We start from the raw sequence: 26257 nt of genomic DNA, 5'->3' as shown, positions 1-26257 counted from the left end.
TGAAATATGGTGTAATGATTTAATAAGGCAACGCTTTGTCTTGTATAATGATCAGTGACAGAAATCTGCGCCCCACCATCTCTTTTGCTCCCCTTTCCTTCCTTTCCTTCCTACTGTCTCATCTTTCAAGCATAAGTTAGAGTCCCGCTTTCTCATCTGAGGCACATGAAGCCAAATTAAAAATATTTTCATCTTTTTGTGGACATATAGAGTAGGCTATATACCACCTCACTATTCACGTAATTTAATTTAACTCTTATGGGTTGCTTATGAATGCCAGTAATGGTAGATATAAGTTTTGCAATGGGCAGTTATAACTGCCCTAATAATGATGATGATTAGACAATTAAAATTAAGGGGTACATCTTTATTAATAGGCCTGTGTCCAGTTTTCCCCCCAAGGTCAGCTAAATACATTGTGAACCTCCTCCTCAGCGCCACTTGGAAGAGGAAGATCCGCTGTCTACGGTTTAGTCAGACAAGGACAAACACAGCTCGCTTGCAATTCAAGTCAGCAAGGCCAGTCTTATCAAATGTCACTGACACACCACAACAACAGATGCACTCTCCGGATTAAACCTGTCGGACCTATTCACATACAGGCTATACCAACCACGGCATGTGGGGCATCCGCTTCGATGCTGCTACCCATCCACCTCACACACTTATAACATCTCCTTCTCCTGTCCCACCTTCTCTTTTTTTCTGCCTTTATTTGCCCCCCTCCATCACTGCCTCCTCTTAACAGTGATAATAAAGCAACGCAACAAGCCCCATCCTCTCTGTCATTTATTCTGCTCCTCGGCGGACGTCTTTCCCGTCTCCCTGTCGAGATTAGTCCACAGACACAAAACACTACATCGAGCTTTCCAGCCCACGGTAGTGTGTCAGCTGCTTCGCGAAGAGGGGGAGAGCGAGAGAGAGAGAGAGAGAGAGAGAGAGAGAGAGAGAGAGAGAGAGAGAGAGAGAGAGAGAGAGAGAGAGAGAGAGAGAGAGAGAGAGAGAGAGAGAGAGAGAGAGAGAGAGAGAGAGTGTGTGTGAGAGAGAGAGAGAGGGGGGGGGGGAGAGGGGGGAGAGAGAGAGAGAGAGAGAGAGAGAGAGAGAGAGAGAGAGAGAGAGAGAGAGAGAGAGAGAGAGAGAGAGAGAGAGAGAGAGAGAGAGAGAGAGAGAGAGAGAGAGAGAGAGAGAGAGAGAGAGAGAGAAAGAGGTATCCTCCTTGGCACACACCCGTCAGTGTGTCAGTGTGATTTTGACTGACTGGTAGACTGAATGACTGACTGGTTGACTGACTCACGGACTGTGGGGGAAAGAAGCAGGAGACAGAGACAGAGAGAGAGAGAGAGAGAGAGAGAGAGAGAGAGAGAGAGAGAGAGAGAGAGAGAGAGAGAGAGAGAGAGCGAGAGCGAGAGCGAGAGCGAGAGAGAGAGAGAGAGAGAGAGAGAGAGAGAGAGAGAGAGAGAGAGAGAGAGAGAGAGAGGGAAAGAGAGAGAGGACACGGGTTTTCCCTCTTCTCCCATTTTCACACCTTTTTGCAGTTTTCCGTCGCGCAGTGTTTTCGGGGCCGATGGTAATCTAGCTGCGTAACCTTCCCAGCGGTGGATTTTTATCACATTTCGTTAAATTAAAAAAAAAAGAAAATTTCCCCCACGGAGACCGCTCGCTTTGGTTTGATCGGGGCTGTTCCGAGCCATCCTGGGCCGGGCCTGGGGGTTCAGCGGGCTGTAGCTGAAGACGGCACCCGAGATGAGCGCCTTGAGACCAGGTAGCAGCAGGGCTGTCTCCCCGCCGGGGGGGCGGCGGTGGTGGTGGTGGGTCCTGCTGATGGGGGTGATGGCGGGTTCGGGTGGGTCGTGGAGGTTCGGGGCCGCCTGCCCTTCCTCTTGTTCCTGCAGCGGGACCAGAATCTCCTGCGTGGACCAGGACCGAGGTATCATCGCTTTCCCCGTCCTCCCAAACGAACTGGAGATGGAGAATATCACCGACATGTGAGTGTCTCGGTCACTGGTTTCTAATCACACAGGAAGGCGTGGGGTTGGTCAATTTGGTGAATTGTTGCAACTCATATTTCTCCACGTTGTTGTCAGGATCCATGTGTTGTCTGGTTCTTTCTGCCCCCCCCATCCTCAGATTGCCCCCTGTAAGTGTTGAATATGGCTTGATAGGGAATTAGGAAGCAGCTTCCGATGTAGGGTACTCTATGGCAGTGAATAGACCAATCAACTAGCCTATGCTTAAAATTAATACGAATTCACACATTTAACAAAGCGTTTAACAGACCACGTTGAACACACGTGTGTCGCGTTCAGTTGGCAGAGCACAGCCTCTACTGCACGACAAATCGGTTCTCAACACAGCGGCCACATTGTCGTTTAAGCAATAAGGCTGCCATCATATTAAAAAGGGCGCAAATTATGCTAATGAGGTATGTTTTGCATATAAGATTGCGCGCGCGCGTGTTTGTGTGCGCGCGTGAGAGAGTGTGTCGGTGTGTACGTCTGGAGCTTGAACCGGAGGGCTGGTTCCGGTACCAGCTACCAGCCGTGTCCCATAGGGAGGGCTGCTCGGCGGATAGGGGAGACTACATTAATATATATGTGTGTGTATATTCACATATGTATGTTTCTCATGTGTCTCACCGACAGACCGTCCAAATGCCAGCACCGTTACCTACCGAGACGGTTACGACTCCAATGAAAATAAACCCCAAATGTCAAACTGGAAAAAACAAACTACCTCTCTTGCCGTTTTATGTACAAGCATGCACACAAATACACAGACAATATTTCTGTTAATAAAACTGTATGTTTTATATATATATATATATATACACTACCGTTCAAAAGTTTGGGATCACATTGAAATGTCCATATTTTTGAAGGAAAAGCACTGTACTGTTCAATGAAGATAACTTTAAACTAGTCTTAACTTTAAAGAAATACACTCTATACATTGCTAATGTGGTAAATGACTATTCTAGCTGCAAATGTCTGGTTTTTGGTGCAATATCTACATAGGTGTATAGAGGCCCATTTCAAGCAACTATCACTCCAGTGTTCTAATGGTACAATGTGTTTGCTCATTGGCTCAGAAGGCTAATTGATGATTAGAAAACCCTTGTGCAATCATGTTCACACATCCGAAAACAGTTTAGCTCGTTACAGAAGCTACAAAACTGACCTTCCTTTGAGCAGATTGAGTTTCTGGAGCATCACATTTGTGGGGTCAATTAAACGCTCAAAATGGCCAGAAAAAGAGAACTTTCATCTGAAACTCGACAGTCTATTCTTGTTCTTAGAAATGAAGGCTATTCCATGCGAGAAATTGCTAAAAAATTGAAGATTTCCTACACCGGTGTGTACTACTCCCTTCAGAGGACAGCACAAACAGGCTCTAACCAGAGTAGAAAAAGAAGTGGGAGGCCGCGTTGCACAACTGAGCAAGAAGATAAGTACATTAGAGTCTCTAGTTTGAGAAACAGACGCCTCACAGGTCCCCAACTGGCATCTTCATTAAATAGTACCCGCAAAACACCAGTGTCAACATCTACAGTGAAGAGGCGGCTGCGGGATTCTGGGCTTCAGGGCAGAGTGGCAAAGAAAAAGCCATATCTGAGACTGACCAATAAAAGAAAAAGATTAAGATGGGCAAAAGAACACAGACATTGGACAGAGGAAGACTGGAAAAAAGTGTTGTGGACGGATGAATCCAAGTTTGAGGTGTTTGGATCACAAAGAAGAACGTTTGTGAGACGCAGAACAAATGAAAAGATGCTGGAAGAATGCCTGACGCCATCTGTTAAGCATGGTGGAGGTAATGTGATGGTCTGGGGTTGCTTTGGTGCTGGTAAGGTGGGAGATTTGTACAGGGTAAAAGGGATTCTGAATAAGGAAGGCTATCACTCCATTTTGCAACGCCATGCCATACCCAGTGGACAGCGCTTGATTGGAGCCAATTTCATCCTACAACAGGACAATGACCCTAAACACACCTCCAAATTGTGCAAGAACTATTTAGAGCAGAAGCAGGCAGCTGGTATTCTATCGGTAATGGAGTGGCCAGCGCAGTCACCAGATCTGAACCCCATTGAGCTGTTGTGGGAGCAGCTTGACCGTATGGTACGCAAGAAGTGCCCATCCAACCAATCCAACTTGTGGGAGCTGCTTCTGGAAGCGTGGGGTGCAATTTCTCCAGATTACCTCAACAAATTAACAGCTAGAATGCCAAAGGTCTGCAATGCTGTAATTGCTGCAAATGGAGGATTCTTTGACGAAAGCAAAGTTTGATGTAAAAAAAATCTTATTTCAAATACAAATCATTATTTCTAACCTTGTCAATGTCTTGACTCTATTTTCTATTCATTTCACAACATATGGTGGTGAATAAGTGTGACTTTTCATGGAAAACACAAAATTGTTTGGGTGATCCCAAACTTTTGAACGGTAGTGTATATATACACACACATAGATGGATAGATAGATAGACGTTTAAGGAAAGGGGCATTTTGTTTCAGTATTGCATAGGATCCAGCATTTGGTCAAAAGTCGGTGTGAAGTAGAGCCATGTGTCGTCATGAGATCATCCAGATGAGGCTGGACTCCGGGCTCACAAAGTTAACAGTAAATATAGGGGTTCCTGAAAGGTGAATGCGCGTGCCCACGTTTGTGCTAAAGTGCAGAGATCGAAGTTTTTAATTGCTCCTATGTAATTTTCTGAAGGTGATAGAAGACCTTGGTGATGTCACTTTTGAAGTTGTTTTAATGAACCAGCAATGTCGTGAAAAGCCTTAATTCAGCGAGTGCTTTGTTAACATAAATACATAATTTGCTATCGATGGAGTTGTCGTGAATACTAGCCGAGTTTGCCAAAACCAGGGAAGAGATAAACTACCATGACCCCGGATTAGGGTAAAAGCATTTAGATCATCCAATTTTTCTAACATGCACATTAATATACAGTTACAATTAGAGACTACACCATCTTATTGCATGTGACTTCATTTAAAGAAGTTTTGTCTTGAGTCTTGGTAGTCTTCCAGATTGGTTTTCAGGTGTTAAGAATGAACAGAAAGTATTGGCACACGCACACAAACACAGATGCTCTCTCTCTCTCTCTCTCTCTCTCTCTCTCTCTCTCTCTCTCTCTCTCTCTCTCTCTCTCTCTCTCTCTCTCTCTCTCTCTCTCTCTCTCTCTCTCTCTCTTTCTCTCACACACACACACACCCCATAATTGCACAAGTCATTGGTAAACAGCCTAATCAAAGATTGGGGGGGGGGACAAAATTAGAGGGTGGTAGATTAGACCTACTGAGGCTCTGTAAGAAATGCTGAGCATGTCTCTGTTAAGCCAGATTGATTTAGTAAGAACAGCAATTTAACATTTTATACAGCTGCTTTTTGTGGAATATAGCCAACTGCATAAAAAACCTTATTTATAGGAGAGGTACGAGTGAGCGACATGAATGCAAGTCGTCGCTCGGACCCTGCGTTTCTACGTGAAGTCTGTTGTTGTCTGTCAACACTTGTGTAATTCTGTATATATCTCACCAGTTCTTTTCTTTAACAGTTAATTTGGCATTTTATGACACAATTTAGGCCTCTATACTTTGATGTGAATGGTGGGCTTCATCAGCATTCATCCGATTTTTCAAACTGTGTGTGTTAGTCTTAAAGGTCTGTGAAAGATGCTGGGTTAGAGCTTATTTATACCGTACTGTAATAAACAAGGGGGGCACGGTGGCGCAGTGGTTAGCGTGGTCGCCTCACAGCAAGAAAGTCTTGGGTTCGAGCCCCAGGGTAGTCCAACCTCCGGGGTCGTCCTGTGTGGAGTTTGCATGTTCTCCCCATGTCTGTGTGGGTTTCCTCTGGGGGCTCTGGTTTCCTCCCATAGTCCAAAGACATGTAGATCAGGTGAATTGGCCATACTAAAGCGCGTGCATGTGTGGGCGGGCCCTGTGTGATAGTCTGGCAGCCTGTCCAGGGTGCCTGCTGCTCAATGACTGCTGGAATAGGCTCCAGCGACCCTGAGAGCAGGATAAGCTGTTCGGAAATGGATGAATGCAATAAACAAAATATGCATGTCATTTGTTTGCATAGACTAGAGACATATTTACTGCTGAAGTTATTGATTTCAAGGTTTTTCAAAAATAATGTATGATCCCACATATATGTATTGGTAGAAGGGTGGAGCACACCCTCAACATGCAGAGATCAGAGAGTATCTCAGATGCATGCTGACACACACACATCGTGTTTGCAAGAGTTTGGAGTAAAAAGCTTGGACCTAGGGTAAGGGAAATCTCATAAAACGCTACTCTCATGATATTCCGGCTTCTGATACACTTAAAACATGAGGACAAGTGTCAAGCTTTCGTCAGGTGTCCACCAGCAATCTTCAATATGGCTAGCTACAGTTTTGCCAGTCTACTGACACTGCTTAACACAGGTAAAAAAAAAAGAATATTCTGCTGGACTAAGGATTCAAATCAGCAAGCTTCTGATGGGGAATCTGCAACTCTCACCTTTAATTTAATCTTGACACTTGAACCCGTTAAGGCCATTTGCTATGAGATGAAGTTGCCTGATCATCTATCTCTGGAAAGAAATTAGCTGCTTTGACAAATTAACTTTCAATGCTCTTACACTCAGACTAGACCTGGACATTAATTAAGTATTACTGTTCACTGTCTTTCAATGGTATCGTATTGGGATAAAATTTGCATATCACCATTTTGTTGTTTATATGTTAGCAAAAAATATGACCTAAAATGGTTTAAAATTTTTCACAGAATGAGGTCTGAAATATTTGAGGGAGTACTGTTTGAAAACCTGCATTGATTTGATATTGTACTTTATATTACCAAACAGCTCAGTGTGATAACCTCAGCTGGGCTCTTAAACATGCTGTTTTTGCTTATGTAAGCGGATATCGGATATTGAGACATATATTAGTATTCTGTGAAATTTCATGTGATTATTGGGATAATATTTTCCATATGGCCTAACTAATACTGTAGTCTACAACCGTTTACCAAGACCCAAAAGAACCAAAAGAGGTTTGGCTTTGTCTTGGCATGTAAACTTTTATGGGAACAGGGTTTTGCTGCATTAAGCACTGCAAAAAGCTCTTTAAAAATTATGACCCAGACAAGCACCCGTTGGAAATACTATAATGCACTTTTGCCCGTTGAAGTGTTTCTGTTTGTGCACCCCTTTCTTAGCAGACGCATCCCTCTGACACATGTTTGTTTCTCCTGACAGCTACATTGCCAACCAGAGCAGCTTCTCCTCCATCAATGACAAAGACCTGCACCTATACAAGAACCTCAGGAACCTGTAAGTATGCTGGTCTATCACCACATTCATCCATACTGGGATACTGGGAAAGGACAACTTTCACCATAATGTTTGTTTCGGGGCTGACAGTATTGGCTGCCACGTTGGCTGAATCCTGGCTCAGGCCTGGTTAAAATGATTTTCTTTTTTTTTTTTATCTTCATTTTACCAACACCTTGCCTGTAACATCACTTTAAAGGCCATTCTACCTGGGCATCAAGCTTAAGGAGGCAAGCAGAGAAATTTGGCAACCTATTGAGACTCCTTGTTAGATGCATTGATTTAGTTTACCTTGATATTCCTCATCCTTTGTTTGAGGCGATGTTGACCCTCTTTGCTGCCTCAAAACCATGCTGTGTCTATCTGCATATTCTGCACGCCAAGCAGTTCCTTCTGTTTTACTCTGCCTCTTAGTCTCGTTGTATAAACAGTATTCTTATGATAAGAATACTCTTGCTGATTTCTCTTGCATTGTTACATATCTCATATGGTGGACACTTGTATTTTTCCCAGTCAAGTCCATCAGGGATGAATGCCTGAATAATGGAAGAATGATTGCCATGCTGGAAAGTAGCTGTCACGAAAGCTCTCCTGACCTATACCCATTCCAAAACAGGATGAAAAACATTTAAGGATGCAATGAAATCATCTACTGTTTTATATTTGAGGACTACTCAAGGTTAATTAAGGTCTGGAGATACCCAAACAATGTCAAGAACATCCAATAGTCAATCAAAGGTTCTTTCCAACAACCATCCATTAAGATTAGGTCCAATAGTCTTAACATCTCAAGTCGGATAGAAAATCTTGACTGAGTTCTGTTTGTGCAATTCAAGATCAATCAGCCCCAGAAAACAATACGAATCAAGTTCATATGAGCTATTGATGCAGTCCTGTAACCTTATTTTGATAAACGTCTGGCTCTCAATGTGTTCCTGCCATCTCTGTGAATTATAAAAAGCATTCGATTGGAAACTCTGTGCCAAACCTCCTAAAGAAACATCAGAAGAGGAATCCCTCCTTGAGCACAGATAGACTTGCAGTAGATGCCAACTGTGTGGAAAATTCACTACCCAAATGTCATTGTGTTTGTTGATGGCATGCCTTTCACTGACATCAACTGTTCAAACATTGTTTTCATGGATAAGGTAAGATGACAGAATGCATTAATTTCTTCCCATATGAACAAAATAGCTTCTTCTGCATGTCAACCCACATCAATGATAATACTACACGCGATCCCAAGCATTAACATCTGCTGCTGCAGACCTTTGGCAGATGCAAAACAGTCAGGCCAGGATCATCTGTATACCTGTATTTCCCCCTGACTCTGACACCCAGTGTGCCTCTTGGCCTCTGTCATGCAAACACTGTCTGTCTGCACTTTCAGTCTGGATGGAGCCAGGGTGCTCATCAGTCAGTAACCTGACATCAGGTTATTGTTGTTGCTGCTGATGCTGATGCTGATGCTGATTATCAGTTTATAGTTGTTGTTCGTTATGATGATGTTGGTTATGTTGTTGTTGTTGTTGTTGTTGTTGTTTTTGTTTGTGTCAGAACGGTGACAAACAGCAGGCTAACATATGTGTCCAAGCTGGCTTTTCAAAACAACCTGAAACTACAGTACTTGTGAGTAAAAAAACCCTCTCTGATTACTGATTCCTAGCTTATGTCCTGACTTGCCGAGCCGTGTTACAGTGGCCATTTTGTTTCCCCTCAGTGGTAATGGCACAATAAAAAAAAAAGAAAAAAAGGAAAAAAAAGAAAAAAAGAGAAATTGCTCAAATTATGTAGTATTTTTTGTTATTATTTATTAGTCAACATCTTAACATATTGTCATTAGGAAATTTGTGAATAATACCCCTTAACAGCTCACCCTATGAGTTTTTGTACTGAACCAAACCCTAAGGTGGCCGATGAAAAGAGAGCTGCATTCAGGTTATCTGTTAATAGGATAGGTAATTGACTGCCAAACCTTGAGACGCTCTCAGAATACATTAACTTTGACAATACGGTGCCAACTGAAGAGGACGCTGGGGAAAAAAAACTTCTTCAAAACTCTTTTGACACGCTACTTAAGGTTAATTGTCACAAATCCTTTGAGGGGAAAACCTTTATTGAGAAGCTGATAAAGGACTATTGGTTTGTTTGAAATTTATATGCTCCCTTGGTTGTGGTAACGCCAACCCAGTAACTTGTTGAGGCATTGCAGACAAAATCTTATTCTGTGATATTGCATTTCATTTCCAGGAATCTGAAAGATAATAACTTGTCATCACTGTCCTGGAGGATATTCAGACATCTCAACATCTCATATCTGTGAGTTCAATATGGCACTCTCTATCTCTGTCTGTCCATCGCTGTCCGTTTGTCTGTCTCCCACTCTGTCTCTCACTCACTCTCTCCCTCTGTTTGTCTCTCGCTATCTCATCATTCTGTCTTTCTTGACTATGTGTTTGTTCTTCTGTTTTTTAACTATTTCATTATCACATTTTGGGGTTTCTTTCTGTCTCTGTCTCTCTCGTTTATGTGTCTTTCGGTTACACCTCACTGTTTTATACAAGTGTTTTTGACTACCTCTAGCCGTTTTATGTACAAGCATGCACACAAACATACATACAATATTTCTGTGAATAAAACTGTATGTGTGTGTATATATACAGTGCATCCGGAAAGTATTCACACCCCTTCACTTTCCCTACATTTTGTTATGTTATAGCCTTATTCAAAATTGATTAAATTCCTTTTTTTTCTCATCAATCTACATGCAATACCCCATAATGACAAAGTGAAAAAGGTTTTGTAGAAATTTTTGCAAATTTATTACAAATAAAAAACTGAAATATTGCATGTACATAAGTATTCACACCCTTTACTCAGTACTTGGTTGAGGCACGCTTGGCAGTGATTACAGCCTCAAATCTTCTTGGGTATGAAGCTACAAGCTTGGCACACCTATATTTGGGGTATTTCTCCCATTCTTCTCTGCAGATCCTCTCGAGCTCTGTAAGGTTAGTTGGGGAGCGTCGCTGCACAGCTATTTTCAGGTCTTTCCAGAGATGTTCAATGGGGTTCAAGTCTGGGCTCTGGCTGGGCCACTCAAGGACATTCACAGACTTGTCCCGAAGCCACTCCTTCGTTGTCTTGGCTGTGTGCTTAGGGTCGTTGTCGTGTGGAAAGGTAAACCTTCGCCCCAGTCTGAGGTCCTGAGTGCTCTGGAGCAGGTTTTCATCAAGGATCTCTCTGTACTTTGCTCCATTCATCTTTCCCTCGATCCTGACTAGTCTCCCTGTTCCTGCTGCTGAAAAACATCCCCACAGCATGATGCTTCCACCATCATGCTTCACTGTAGGGATGGTATTAGCAAGGTGATTAGAGGTGCCTGGTTTCCTCCAGACATGACGTTTGGCATTCAGGCCAAAGAGTTCAATCTTGGTTTCACCAGACCAGAGAATCCTGTTTCTCATGGTCTGAGAGTCCTTTAGGTGCTTTCTGGCAAACTCCAAGTGGGCTGTCATGTGCCTTTTACTGAGCAGAGGCTTCCGTCTGGCGACTCTACCATAAAGGCCTGATTGGTGGAGTGCTGCAGAGATGGTTGTCCTTCTGGAAGGTTCTCCCATCTCCACAGAGGAACACTGGAGCTCTGTCAGAGTGACAGTCGGGTTCTTGGTCACCTCCCTGACCAAGGCCCTTCTCCCCCGATTGCTCAGTTTGGCTGGGCGGCCAGCTCTAGGAAGAGTCCTGGTGGATCCAAACTTCATCCATTTACGAATGATGGAGACCACTGTGCTCTTCGGGACCTTCAAAGCTGTAGAAATTTTTTTGTACCTTTCCCCAGATCTGTGCCTCGATACAATCCTGTCTCGGAGGTCCAGACAATTCCTTTGACTTCATGGCTTGGTTTCTGCTCTGACATGCACTCTCAACAGTGGGACCTTATATAGACGGGTGTATGTCTCTCCAACTCGTGCCCGATCAATTGAATTTACTATGGGTGGACTCCAATCAAGATGTAGAAACATCTCAAGGATGATCAGTGGAAACAGGATGAACCTGAGCTCAATTTTGAGTGTCATAGCAAAGGGTGTGAATACTTATGTACATGCAATATTTCAGTTTTTTATTTTTAATAAATTTGCAAAAATGTCTACAAAACCTTCTTCACTTTGTCATTATGGGGTATTGTGTGTAGATTGATGAGAAAAAAAGGAATTTAATCCATTTTGGAATAAGGCTGTAACATAACAAAATGTGGGGAAAGTGAAGGGGTGTGAATACTTTCCGGATGCACTGTATATATATATATGTATATATATACACACACACATATGTTTTTAGATCCTCTTGCAGTGTGGTAACTAGTATGTATGCTGCATGCTTGTGTTGGGGCCATGATTGCATACTTGTTTGTGTGTGTGTGTGTGTGTGTGTGTGTGTGTGCGTGCGCGAATGTGTGTTTGTGTTCGCTCGTGTGTATGGATGTATAGGATCCTGTCAGGGAATCCTCTTCGCTGCTCCTGTGAGAATATGTGGATCAAGCTTTGGTTGGCAGAGGAGGCAGACACACAGGAGCTGCGCTGTATTGAGGAGGGAGGAGCACGCAAGGCGCTGTCCAAACTAACACTACCTAACTGTGGTGAGCACACAGAAAAAAAAGCACATGCACGCAGACACATACACATACAGACACGCACACACATACATGCATAGACACACGCACACACAAAAGAACACGCACGCACGCACGCACGCACGCACGCACGCACGCACGCACGCACGCACGCACGCACACACACACACACAGCTGTGGTATGGAGTTTAACAAAATAGTCATAAGATGTATTGCATACCATACTGCAATGTGCTTAAGCACCCGGAGGGAAGGTGTAATTAATGATCGTAGTTTCCAGCATGTACATATGTGTATTTGGGTTAACCTGCATGTGTTTGCATGTGAGCGTTAGAAAGAGATAGCAGGGGTTGGTGAACTCTACGAAAGAATAATGTTGTCTGGTTTGATCTGGTTGACAGTTAACATCCATCACCGGTCCTTGTTCGCCACGGACTCTAAATGGGCTGACATTGTCTCTGTCCTATTGGGATGTTCTCATGTGATCTACTATAGATTAGTTATTAGACAGAAGGGAGTGTATATGTGTCCAATAAACAGGGGAAGTTAAGGAGGAGAAAAGGAATAGGGGAATTGTCTGTGCATGTGCATATGCATGTGTGCGTGCATGTGTGTGTGTGTGTGTTTATGTGTGCATGAGTGTGTTTTTGTCTATGTAATTTATGTCTCAGTACAGACTGTTTATTGGAGATATTAGTCTGGACTGGTGCTGGAGAAAGGTCACTGTGAAGGACATGGTTGTGTAATTGGTTGTGTAATTAAACACAAGAATGACATCAGTATGTTACTCAAGATGTTGAGTATATGATTTTTACTAAGTGCATTACAGTAATGTGAAATGTCTCAGCAGCCATTGGCACTGTGTTTCACCGTCGGCGGATTTCATTTCCTTTGAACGCTGGGGTTTTTGAGGTGTCATTCACCATGCTGCCACAAAGAAACTCTTGAGAGAAATTTTGAAGGAAATTACACTTTAACACTCCTGGTATATTTACAAAAGGAAGCAACAAGAGACCAAGGCAACTGACTATTATAGTAACAGTCATATTTTTCTGCAAGCATCTGGAGCGTATCGTCCCACTGAATTCATTGTGATAAATTAATTATGGGAAAGCAACAACATTCCCATGAGGCTCAAGGCATAATCCATGAAACAGAAAAGTCAACAAAGGTGCGTAACCCTATCTAAGCAGTCAAAGCGTACTCTTGCAAACCAGACCTCCACACCTATTTACTTGCTTGTGAGAGCGTGTATTAGATCATGAATTAAAGACAAAGATTGTCCAAACTCCCACCCAGTCTGAGGCCAGCAGCATCTGCAGCCACATTCTACTGAAGTTACTAGTATTTTTTCAATGCTAAATTGAACCACACTGAACATTATTCTCCAAAAATAAATGAATAAAATAACTTGGCTTGAGCATTTCCAACAATGTTAGGTGAAAAATTAAGGGTGGAATAGTGTTTTCCTTTTTTCTTTTTTTTTTAATTGACAGAACAACTGAAATTGGAAATATGTGACAGCCAGTTGGGTGCAGTTGTCAATTTTGAAATAAGCTTACCTGTCAGGATATAAATATCACGAACATGAGAAAATGGCAAACAAATCAAGAATATACTTTAAACCTGACATGGTCAAAAATAGCACAGAGATGCAGAGGATGCTAACGACTTAGTTAGCTAGCAGGAAGCTAAGTGTCATTGATAACTCCTATTGATTTGTACCCACTGCCTTCCTCCATTAGCTGTGGTTATTTTTGGCAGCACCACAGTTATAGCAGGGTCTCTGGAGAGGTGGTCGGGGACCCCCTGGTAGAGTGACATATGAGGAAGGCATGGGAGGAGGCACACCAGAAGATGCCCCTGGGTTACCAGCGATAGACTGGAAGTCCTCTCCATCTGGCCAAACTACTGACCTTTTCCTCTGTCTGTTGCTTTGCCTTGTTTTTTCTCAACCCTTTCTTTCTTTTGCAACTTCCTCTCTCTTGCCTTGACTCTGCTCTTGTGTTTTTCTATCTGCTCTTCTTAATTACTCATTTTCTGGCAGTCTGCATGTCTATCTGTATGTCTATGTGCATCCCTCCCTCCTTCCCTGTCTGTCTGTCTGTCTGTCTGTCTGTCTGTCTGTCTGTCTGTCTGTCTGTCTGTCTGTCTGTCTGTCTGTCTGTCTGTCTGTCTGTCTGTCTGCCTGTCTGTGTCTGTCTGTCTATTTATTGCACCCTCTGTCTGTCCATCTCTGAATGACATAGGAGGGCACAAAGGAGAGGATGTACCAAATGATGCCTTAGGGCTAACACTGATCTCTCGGGCCACCCACATATGTCTCTCTCTGTCTCTCTGTCTCTCTGTCTCTCTGTTTCTCTGTTTCTCTGTTTCTCTCTCTGTCTCTGTCTCTCTGTCTCTCTCTCTCTCTCTCTCTGGCACTGTACTGTTTGTTTCAAACTGTGAAAGGCTGCATGCAGTATATCGATGTTTCATACTGCCATACCAAACTGTGCTGAAATGTGCTGGCCTGATTTTACTGCAATCCCCATGCCTGTGTAATATGAAAAGCAGTGGGCCATGATATCCTGCAAAAGGGCTTTGTTAGAGCAGTCACTTTATTCGATACTCTGGTGGCTATGGGTATCAGTCTCACATCAAAAGGGCTAATTTTTATGAATTTTCTACATTTTTTACTTTTTAAACTCAGTATAGTTGTCCTTAAAGTCTGCCTTGTCTGCCCCACCCTATTCGGCCCTGGATCCTCACCCCGCTTCCCTCACCTGTCAGTACGACAGCAGCCCACAATCGTCCCTCATAAAATGAAATCCTATATTATCTCTATATTACACGCCACTTTGTTTTCTCTCTTTTGAATCACACCCTCTTTTACATATTCCTCCTCCACAGCACTTGCTATCTATCATTTGCTCTTGCCTTAAAGTAAAAATAAATCCCTCCACCCTCCCCTCTTTTTTCTCTCTCCTAGCATTTCTTGTCAGGGGAACGTTTCGTTACAGCCAATGTCGAGGCAATGCAGCTCTCCCCCAGTACTCACCACTATTGGCTGCTTGTGAAGCCAGTGAGCTCATAATTCACACTTAAGCTGCCATTGCAGTCATTGCATGTTTCTCATTGGCAGCCAAATACTGATAATGTAACGGTAAAGGTAAATAACTGAATCCATCTGTCCTGAGTAAGGGTGCTCTCATTTTCATTTTGGTGCTGAGATGACCCCTTCACTTGGAGTTAAATGTCAATGAGATCTTTGGTCTCTCAACTGTTTTGACCATCAGTACTTTCTGTCCATTTGTCTGTCTGTCTGTCTGTCTGTCTCTTTCTGTGTGTCTGTCTATTTCTGTGTGTCTGTCTGTCTGTCTGTCTTGTCTGTCTGTCCGTCCATTTGTCTTCCTGTTTTTGTCTGTCTGTCTGTCTCGTCTGTCTGTCTCCCTGTTTTTTGTCTGTCTGTCTGTCTGTCTGTCTGTGTCTGTCTGTCCGTCCGTCTGTCTGTCCATCTGTCTGTCCATCCATCTTGCTTGTCTGTCTGTCTGTCTGCTTGTTTCTGTCTGTCTGTTTCTTTCTGTCTGTTTCGTCTGTCTGTTTGTCTGCCTGTCGGTCTGTCTGTCCATCCATCCGTCTGTCCATCTGTCCATCTGTCTGTCTGTCTGTCAAGTCAAGTCAAGTCAAGTCAAGTCAAGTCAAGTCAAGTCAAGTCAAGTCAAATTTTAACCCGAAATCCCAATTCAACTCCAGAAGGCTTTACAATCACATTATATTCTCTGACATAAAAATAGAGCAGTTGCCAATATACAACAGCCCCCATCCTTGCCCTTGATTCTTACGTGGAAAAACGCCACAACCCCCCCCCCCAAAAAAAACAACACCTTATCAGGGGGGGGGGGATATGAGAAACCTCCTGAATAGCATCAAAGGAGGAATCCCTCTTGCAGGACAGATAGACTTGCAGTAGATACCAAGCGGGTAGAGTTGACGAGCAGTAAGAGATTTTACAATAACGACCCAGTGAGGCAATAAATGAGTCCACAAGTCTGTCTGTTAATTTTTTTTGAACTTGTCCTTGCTCTTTCACCCTTTTTTCTGACTTTCCATTTCTGTGTCTTCTTTTTGGGTTATTTATTTAGTTTTCTTATGTTTCTGGCTGTATGCTTCTGTATGTCTATTTGTGTGGCTCCATCTGTCTTACACACACACACACACACACACACACACACACACACACACACACACACACACACACACCTTTTAATACCAAGTGCACCTTTACATATTGTAGCGAATTCGGGGGACAGCCCGGCCGGACCGTCACAGCTGGGACGCGAATTCGGATATCCCGCACCGCGGGCGACAACGTTAACCAGTTGACAAAAGGGTCCGACCCGTTAGCCAAGGGCCAGCGTGTCTACTTATTCGTGCACGCTTCAATATCATGTGCACTACATGGCCAAAAGTGTAACAATAGGATTGTTGTTCCTAGTTTGTGGTTCCGGGGAGCAGTTAGAGTGTGACACGGACCCTGAGAGATGCCGGCTAGAGCTGAAAGTAAAGGAACCGTATGATTGAAGGGTTTATGTTAATAAAGTAATAAGTAAGCAAGTAAAGCTTTAACCGTCCATTTCTGTGGGGTTTAAGTAAAGAACGGAACTGAATTAAACATGGTGGCAGCGGTGCACAAGTTTAGTTGCCGTTAGATGCGAACGAGTGCTGCTAGCTATGGCTAACGTAAATTAGTTTAGGGTCGACTGACTAACCGAACGCCGCAACGGGAGAGCGGGAAAGGATAACGGCCGTCGGGATGGCTGGACTAAATCCTCCGGCAATACTGGTGCTAAGACTCCAGCAACCTAGCCAAGACATGAAAGAGTTGGAAGGAGGAGTTTACATTGTACACGGACCTTACCATGCCCGATGCAGAGGAACGAGTGGAGGAGAGAGTGAGAGAGAGAGAGAGCGCTGTTGAACACTCACTCTGGCAAGTGACAGCACGTCAGCGAGGAGAACAGTGAGTTCAATGGTGGCGCTGTTTGACGGACACTGTAATCCAAGAGGGAACGAGACTGCAGGTTTGTTTGTTTGTTTGTTTGTTTGTTTTTTTAACGAGAAACCAATGATTAACAGAAAACGTTGGCAAATACGTCACAGACTCGAGAATGCTAGCCAGTAGTTGTAATGTTGGATACATTAAAGACTCGCTAATAAGAGACTGGCTTGTGTGTGGCATTCTGTAGGGTTAGGTAAAGAACGGAACAGAATGAAACAAAAAGTATGTGGACTACCAAACATGACAGCCACATATGCTTATTGAACATCTCTTTCTATAACCATGGGCATTATATGGAGTTGGTCTCCCCTTTGCTACTATAACAGTCTCTACTCTTCACTAGATTTTGGAACACAGCTGTGGGGATTTGCTTCCATTCAGCCACAAGAGCATCAGTGAGGTCGGGCACTGATGTCGGGGGGAAGGTGTGGGTTGGGTTGAGGTCAGGGCTCTGCGCAGGCCAAGTTCTTCCACACCAAACTTGGAAAAACATGTCTATGGACCTCACCTTTTGCACAGGGCATTGTCATGCTGAAACAGTCAAGGGCCATCTCCAAACTGTTGCCAAAAAGTTGAATGCACACAGTTCTCATGAATATCATTATGCTGTTGTATTATGCTTCCAGAGACAGTTTGGATCTCGGTAGTTAGTGAGTGTTGCAACTTGAGGACAGATGATTTTCAAGTGCTCCACACATCAGCACTCAGCAATCTCGTTCTGTGAACTTGTGTGTCCTACCACTTCACAGTTGAGCTGTTGTTGCTCAGACGTTTCCACTTCACAGTAACAGACTTACAGTTGACTTGGGCAGATCTAGCAGCCAGAAATTTGACGAACTGACTTGTTGGAAAGGTGACATCCTATGACCTATGACCATGACTATGATCCTATGACCATGCCATGTTGAAAGTCAATGAGCTCTTCAGTGTGACCCATTCTACTGCCAATGTTTGTCTATAGAGACTGCATGGCTGTATGCTTGATTTTATGCATCTACCAGCAATGGATGTGGCTGAAATAGCTAAATCCTCTTATTAGATGGGATGTTCATATACATATAATGTATGAGAGACAGCATAGGACAGTAGATAAAAGTCTTTTCAGTAAATCAGCGAACCAGTCAAAGGTCAGATTAATTTCTTCTGTGTGAGCAGGAGATGGTGCTGTCTTGTGGCATATTTCACACACCCGAGAGAGAGGGGGGGATTATGGATTACATAATAAGATAAAAACTACTGATTTATCAGTGGCAGTTCCATCAAAAGTTGCAGAAGACTAGTTATAACCAATATTTCCTTTTTAGAATACTAAAACAAAGGAGAAAGGCTTTTCAGATTTTGACATTAGAGATACTGATGATGACAACATGGTTTTGATGACATTAGCCTACCGCTGTTTAAAATTATAGTCAGTAAATAAGGATGCATCATATAAATGCATTCTTTGGATTTAGAGGTTATCTAGTTCAAGGACTGATTCAAGCTTTGATTCGTCAATATTTTTGAGTATTCCTTTGTGTTACCTTGCTGACTACAGTTTAAAGCAGCTTGCAATCATTAATCATTATTAAAAATTTTGACAGACACCTCCCAAAGACTCCTCAGCAATAAGCCAGTGACTGTTAGGGCTCGGTCTGTTGACCAACCTGGCAACCAGCAATGAGAGCGGGGGAAGGGCGCGTCTGAAACACCTGCAGCCTACCTACTCGTTAACCACTCTAGTATAAGTTTGTTTGCTTTCCAGAACTCGTCGCGAGTTCGTCCTGAACAGTCCCGTGAGTAAATTCTTCGTCTCGAGTTTTGTGACATTTCTGTGTCTCCCGGTGGAGTACAGATTGTAGTATTCTCCGTGTTTTTGCTTGTTTGATTATTCCCTTGTGTCAGTTCTCCTTGAGAGCTTGTTCGGAGAAGAACTCTCTTTGTGTTTTCCCCATTGGATTTTCCCATCGTGATTTCCTAGTTGAGATCAAGTTTTTGATATTCTAATTTCTCCTCTCTCACTGTGGATCTTATTACTCGGTTGGACTTCTACCTTAAAGGAGCAGTTTGTGTTTTTTCCCCTTTCGGACTTTAAAGGAGCAGTTTGTGTTTTTTTCCCTTTCGGACTTTAAAGGAGCAGTTTGTGTTTTTTTTTCCCCTTTCGGACTTTAAAGGAGCAGTTTACGTTTTTTCCCTTTCGGACTTTAAAGGAGCAGTTTACGTTTTTTCCCTTTCGGACTTTAAGGGAGCAGTTTACGTTTTTTCCTTTTCGGATTAAGGGGGCAGTTTACGTTTTCCCATTTTTAAGAAGCTATTCTCAAGTTCCGCCTGAAGCGCCTCCCCCTTCTGTCCAGGCCCGGCCGGCTCTCCTCTACGAGTCCTGCCAGGTTGGTGCTTTACTTTGTCTTGTGTTGTCGCTATTGGGTTCGTTCTACAAACCTTAACAGTACGAACTCGCCCTCACTATGAACTCAGACAACCTAGACGCCAATCCTGTCCAGGCTGCTCTCTATAAGCAGATTCAGCTTACAGCCTCCCACGGCCAGCAACTACAAGAGGCCGCTGTTGCCATGCAGGGCCTCCGGGCTCAGGTGCAACCCCTCCAGGCTTCGGTGGATTCTCTTTCGGCCCAGCAAGCGGCGCTCGCGAGCTCACAGCGGCTATCACCATCCAGCCAGCTGTCCCACCAGTTCCGGCCGCCCCTCCTCCAGCAGTGCCCGCAGCCGTTGCCTTAGACCAGGGGTCGGGAACCTTTTTGACTGGGAGAGCCATAAAAGCCAAATATTTCTAAATATATTTCATTGAGAGCCATATAGTATTTTTAACGTATAATAAATTAAATATGTCTTACTTTTAATGCGACTTCTGGTGCTGCATGGTTTTGCTGATGGCCTTGTAGTCTGGTTCATACGTGGTGAGGTTGAGCTTCATGCAGGCGTTGAGGCTTCCATCAGTTAAACGTGAGCGTAGGTTGGTCTTAATGTTCCTCATATGCGAGAAAGACTGTTCACATGCATATGTAGAGCCAAACATGGTCAATACGGCAATACTCACACGCTGCATTGTGTGGTATGTCACAGGAAGCTCGTTCCAAGTTTTAAGAATCAGCTGGTCTTCAGGTTGAAGATTTTTAATTTCTGTCCACTTGTGTTCCCTCGCCAGCTCTGCTCGCTGTCGCGCAAGACTTTCCAACTCTCCATTAAGTGACTTGAACTTACTCATCCACATGTCTGATGCCTTCAGGTCAGCAACTTCCAGCTCAAAGTCTCCGATAGAGACCCCGGGGATGCATGTCAGGTCGATTTTGTCCACTGCACACTCATGTGGATGAGTGATGAACTTGAAAAGACCAGTGCGCGCACGAAATTCTCCAAAACGTGCTTTGAATGACTGCAGGAGATTGAACGTAAAGCCAGCTAGCTGCTGGAGATCCAGGTGCTTTGAATGACTGCAGGAGATTGAACGTAAAGCCAGCTAGCTGCTGGAGATCCAGATGTTGAGTGGAGTCACTTGCTAAGCATGCATCTCTAAATTGTTGCAGTCTTTCAAAGTGCAGAAGACGACCTGTTTCAATGTCCCTGAGAAAGACTTCCAGCTTGCTTTCAAATGCAAACACTGCTTGTTGAAGGGATGAGATTGTATTTCCAATACCTTGCATTTTCACATTGAGCTGGTTCAGATGGCCAGTTATGTCCACGAGATAGTGAAACTGCAGGAGCCAGTCAGTGTTGTCTAGCTCAGGATGCTTGACGCCTTTCATTTCAAGAAAAGTCCGGATTTCACTCAGGCAAGCTGCAAAACGGCTGAGCACCTTCCCCCTTGACAACCAACGCACGTTGCTGTGTAAAAGCAGACCGGGATAATGATTCCCAACTTCTTCTAACAGAGCTTTAAACTGGCGATCATTTAAAGCTCGGGCAACAATAAAGTTGACCACTCGAATGACCAGAGACATCACCTCGCCAAGCTCCTGGCCACACGTCTGAGCGCAAAGCGCCTCCTGGTGCAGGATGCAATGAAAACTTAGGATGGCTCTCTTTTCATGTTCACGGAGAAGCGCTACAAATCCTTTGTTCTTCCCCAACATACAGGGTGCACCATCAGTACAGACAGAAATAAGTTTATCCATCGGTAGTTTTTTTTCTTTAGCAAACTCCATGAAAGACATGAATAAATCCTCTCCTCTTGTTGTCCCTTTCATTGGCAAAACAGCCAAGCTTTCCTCACGCAGTGTGTCACCTGCAGCATACCTGGCAATTATACTGCACTGAGATAGATGGCTAACGTCTGTTGACTCATCTAACGCGAGAGAAAAGTATGTCCCGGCGTTTATGTCCTTAATTTGTGTTACCTCGACTTGATTTGCCGTCATGATGCTACGATCGTGCACAGTTCTTGCTGACAGGGGCATGTCTTTTATTCGTTTGATTATCTTGTCTTTATTTGGGAAGTCATCAAACAGTTCATTGGCCACATAAGCATGAATGTTTTGGCATACTCGCCATCTGTGAATGACTTTCCATTCCTTACTATTGCCAAAGCCCCCGCAAAGCTAGCGGAATTCCCGTCACCTTGCTTGGTCCACACACGTAGTTGCTGCTGACTCGTCTGCACTCTCCGCTGTAGCTCCTCGCATGCCCTTTTCCTGCTGTCCCCCGCTGGATATTTCGATGCAAATGAAGCATGGTGCGTACTGAAGTGCCGCTTTATATTTGACCGTTTCATCGATGCAATTTTATCATTGCATATTAGACATACCGCAGATCCTGCTCTCTCCACAAATGCAAATTCCTCTGTCCACGCAGCCTGGAATGCACGGTAATCATCGTCTTTTTTTCTTTTCGCCATCTTTTCCGTTACAAGGGTTGAAGCGGATAAACTAGTTGGCTATCTGATAAAATTGATTTCTTCACCTTTACAATGACCCGGACATGCTCGCGAGCCGTTGGTTCCCGACCCGACCCACGGGTGACCCGTGACCCGTGAAATTTATCTTCAAAACTAATTTCTGTTTACTTTAAAATGACACAGTATTATTAAGAAATATCACAAGTATCTTAAAATCAGTTCCAAACTGATTTTTTTGAAAAAAAAAATTTTTTCAACTCAAAATTGTCTGGGAGCCATATGCCGTCACCGGAAGAGCCATATATGGCTCGCGAGCCATAGGTTCCCGACCGCTGCCTTAGACAATCCTACCGTTTATGTTTCGGATTTCCGGGAGACCAGTATCTCCAATCCCAAGCCTTTTGATGGCAACTTTGAGACCTGTGCCACGTTCATCATGCAGTGTGAGCTTGTCTTCGCCCACCATTCCAGGGGGTTCACCACAGATGCTGCAAGAGTTGCTTACGTGACTAACCTGCTGACTGGCCGCGCTGCTCAGTGGGCCACTGCTTCCTGGTCCATGGGGGCCAGTTTCTGCTCTTCCTACGATGACTTTGTGGCTGAGCTTCGGAAGGTATTCCATCATCCAGTGTACGGTCAGGATCCGGGTGTCCGATTGAGCAGGATCCAGCAGGGCAGTGGCAGTGTCACTGACTACTCAGTCGAGTTCAGGCTGGCTGCGGCTGAGAGTGGCTGGAACGACCAGTCACTTCGGGTAACCTTCCGTAGGGGCCTCAGCGATGCCGTCAAGGATCAGCTAGCCACCCGGGAGGATCCTACCTCTCTCGACGACCTTATCAGCCTTGCCATCCGCATCGATGGACGTCTCCGCGAGAGAAGGCGCGAGCGAGGTCTACGGGGAACCGTTTCTACCTCTCAGCCATCCAGAGCTTCCGAAGGGGGCTCTTCTTCGTCGCACTCCACTTCCCCTGTGGCAAGCCTCTCCTCCTCCCAGACTGTGACAGAGGAGGAACCTATGCAGCTTGGGCGTACACGACTGACTCCCGCTGAACGTGAGGCCCGGTTCAAGGCAGGTCTCTGTCTTTACTGCGGTCTTAAGGGACACCGGATCAGCGAGTGTCCTACACGGCCAAAAGATTAGGCTCACTGGGACCCCGGGAGATCCTAGTGAGCCGTCTTTCCTGTTCCCGCCGTCCTGCTCCGGCTAACCATCTTGTGAGCGTTACCCTGGCTTGGGCAGACCAGTGGCTCACTGTAGGCGCACTCATCGATTCGGGAGCTGATGGGTGTTTCTTGGACTCTACGTTTGCTGCTCAAGCTAACATTCCATGTGAGGAATTGGAGAGGCCAATAGAGGCCTTTGCTCTGGATGAGCGCCGCCTGGCCAGTGTTACCCGACAGTCCTGTCCCGTGTCTCTCACTATTGCTGGAAACCATGTGGAGAGCCTTCAGTTCTTCGTCATCCAGTCTCCCTTAGTTCCTGTGATCTTGGGGCGTCCCTGGTTGGCTCAGCATGAGCCACACATTGCTTGGTCGTCTGGTAACATTTTGGAGTGGAGCTCCTCCTGTCACGCCCGGTGTCTTCAGGCCGCACCTGGTCCAGCAGTCCAGACTGTTCCGATTGCCCCTCCTCCCGATCTTTCCTCTGTTCCTCCCGAGTATCATGATCTCGGGGAGGTCTTCAGCAAGACGCGGGCTCAGTCTCTCCCTCCGCATCGGCCATATGATTGTGCTATCAACCTCCGTCCTGGGGCCTCTCTCCCTAGCAGTCGTCTTTACAGCCTTTCCATTCCCGAGAAGGCTGCTATGGACGATTACATTTCAGAATCGTTGGCGGCAGGGCTCATCCGACCCTCATCCTCCCAGGTGGCAGCTGGTTTCTTTTTCGTTAAGAAGAAGGATGGTGGTCTCCGACCCTGCATTGATTATCGCCAACTCAACGACATCACCATCAAGAATAAATACCCCCTGCCTCTGATGAGCTCCACCCTCGAACCCCTGACCCAGGCGACTGTCTTCACTAAGCTGGATCTCCGGAACGCCTACCATCTCGTTCGGATCCGGAAAGGGGACGAGTGGAAGACAGCCTTTAAGACTCCCCGTGGTCATTATGAGTACCTGGTAATGCCGTTCGGCCTCACCAACGCCCCGGCGGTGTTCCAGGCACTCATGAATGACATCCTTCGCGACATGCTCGACCAATTCGTTGTCGTCTACCTTGATGACATCCTCATCTTCTCCAGGTCCCTCGAGGAGCATGTCCAGCACGTGCGGCAGGTTCTCGAACGCCTCCTTCGTAACCGGCTGTTCGTCAAGGCTGAGAAATGCCTGTTCCATTCTGAGTCAGTGGACTACTTAGGTTTTATCGTGGAGGGAGGCAAGACTCGAGCTGATCCTCGCAAGATCAAAGTGGTGGTGGAATGGCCGGATCCTAAGTCACGTAAGGAACTGCAGAGCTTCCTCGGGTTCGCGAACTTTTACAGGAGGTTCGTCCGAAACTACAGCTCTGTAGCAGAACCCCTCACCCGTCTAACCTCCCCCTCTCAGCCGTTCGTCTGGTCCCCAGCTGCTCGCTCTGCATTTCTGTCGCTCAAGGAGAGGTTCACCAGTGCCCCCGTCCTACTCCATCCCGATCCCAAGAGGCAGTTCATAGTTGAGGTGGACGCTTCGGACACCGGATTGGGGGCTGTGCTCTCCCAACGATCAGAGACCGACCAGAAGGTTCATCCTTGCGCGTTCTTCTCCCGCCGGTTGCTTCCCGCCGAGGAGAACTACGATGTTGGTAATCGGGAGCTTCTCGCTGTAGTGGCTGCACTTGAGGAATGGCGCCATTGGCTGGAGGGGGCAGAGCATCCATTTACCATCTGGACTGATCATAAGAACCTGACGTTCATCCGGGCAACCAAACGTCTCAATGGTCGGCAGGCACGGTGGGCCAGTTTCCTCAGTCGGTTCGACTTCACACTGACTTATCGTCCTGGCTCCCGCAACACCAAGGCAGATGCTCTGTCTCGTCAACACCTTAAGGAACCTGTAACGGTGGAGCCAAGTCCCGTCCTCCCTGAGACCAAGGTCGTTGGCGTGGTGACCTGGGGCCTTGAAACGGTGGTCAAGCGCGCCTTGCGCTCCAGTCCAGCCCCGAGCAACGTGCCGCCTCGCCGACTGTTTGTTCCGGAATCCGTGAGGTCTCGGGTCCTCAAATGGGGCCACACCAGTCAGCTCGCTTGCCACCCTGGAGTCCACCGCACTTTCACTTTCATAGCTCGACGGTTCTGGTGGCCCACTATGAGGAGGGACGTCAAGGAGTTCGTCATGGCCTGCACCATCTGTGCCCGCAGCAAGGCCTCTCACCAGGCACCGGCTGGTCTGCTGCAGCCCCTTCCTATTCCCAGTCGGCCCTGGTCCCATGTGGCGTTGGATTTTGTCTCTGGGCTTCCTCCGTCTCAGGGCAACACAGTGATCCTGACGGTGGTGGATCGCTTCAGCAAGGGTGTTCACCTGGTGGCTTTGCCTAAGCTTCCTTCTGCTTCAGAAACCGCTGACCTCCTGATGAGCCATGTCTTCCGTTTGCATGGACTTCCCAAGGACATTGTGTCAGACAGAGGGCCCCAGTTTGTTTCCCGTGTGTGGCGTGCTTTCTGCAAGGGGTTGGGCGCCTCGGTCAGCCTTTCGTCGGGATATCATCCGCAGACTAACGGACAGACTGAGAGGATGAACCAGAGTGTGGAATCTGCTCTCCGTTGCGTCGCTGCCAAGAAGCCAACCTCCTGGAGTCAGTTTCTCCCCTGGGTCGAGTATGCGGTCAACTCCCTGGTCAGCTCCGCCACCGGCCTCTCGCCCTTTGAGTCATCCCTGGGTTACCAGCCGCCCGTCTTCTCTGCACAGGAGTCCGAAGTGGAGGTTCCCTCCGTGCAGACTCATCTGGACCGCTGTCGTCGTGTCTGGGAGATCACCAGGGCTGCGCTGCTCCGTGCTACGGAACGTGCCAGACGAGGAGCTAACCGTCGCCGATCCACAGCACCAGCTTACCAACCCGGACAGAGAGTCTGGCTGTCCACCAAGGATCTCCCCCTTCAGTCCTCTGCCAAGAAGCTGAATCCCCAGTTCGTTGGACCCTTCGAGATCCAGGAAGTACCCAGTCCTGCAGTTGTGCGTCTTAAGCTCCCGGCCTCCATGAAGATCCATCCGGTTTTTCATGTGTCCCGAGTAAAGCCTGTCTCCGAGAGCCCCCTTATGCCTCCGGCCCCAGCTCCGCCTCCCCCTGAGATTGTGGATGGGCATCCACAGTGGAAGGTCCGTCGGCTGATGGACGTCCGACGCAGGGGACGGGGGTTCCAGTATTTGGTTGACTGGGAGGGCTATGGGGTGGAGGAACGAAGCTGGGTATCCCGCCAGCTCATCATGGACCCTGGTCTGCTCGCTGAGTTC

The 26257-nt window shown here is 45.9% G+C and overlaps 1 protein-coding gene across 1 annotated transcript in view; it reads left to right on the top strand.

Moving 5' to 3' along the window:
* Positions 1-1743: 1743 nt before the first annotated feature.
* Positions 1744-26257, top strand: part of ntrk2a (neurotrophic tyrosine kinase, receptor, type 2a) — a 146890-nt gene continuing 122376 nt past the window's right edge. Inside the window, exons 1-5 of the mRNA XM_056279236.1 lie at positions 1744-1985; positions 7257-7331; positions 8889-8960; positions 9582-9650; positions 11819-11967. Coding sequence (XP_056135211.1) covers positions 1744-1985; positions 7257-7331; positions 8889-8960; positions 9582-9650; positions 11819-11967 — 607 coding nt within the window. The remainder of the gene's footprint in view (positions 1986-7256; positions 7332-8888; positions 8961-9581; positions 9651-11818; positions 11968-26257) is intronic.

The sequence above is a fragment of the Lampris incognitus genome, chromosome 1 (assembly GCF_029633865.1).
Source record: "Lampris incognitus isolate fLamInc1 chromosome 1, fLamInc1.hap2, whole genome shotgun sequence".
Lineage (NCBI taxonomy): Eukaryota > Metazoa > Chordata > Actinopteri > Lampriformes > Lampridae > Lampris > Lampris incognitus.
This window is presented reverse-complemented; position numbering and strand designations above follow the sequence as displayed.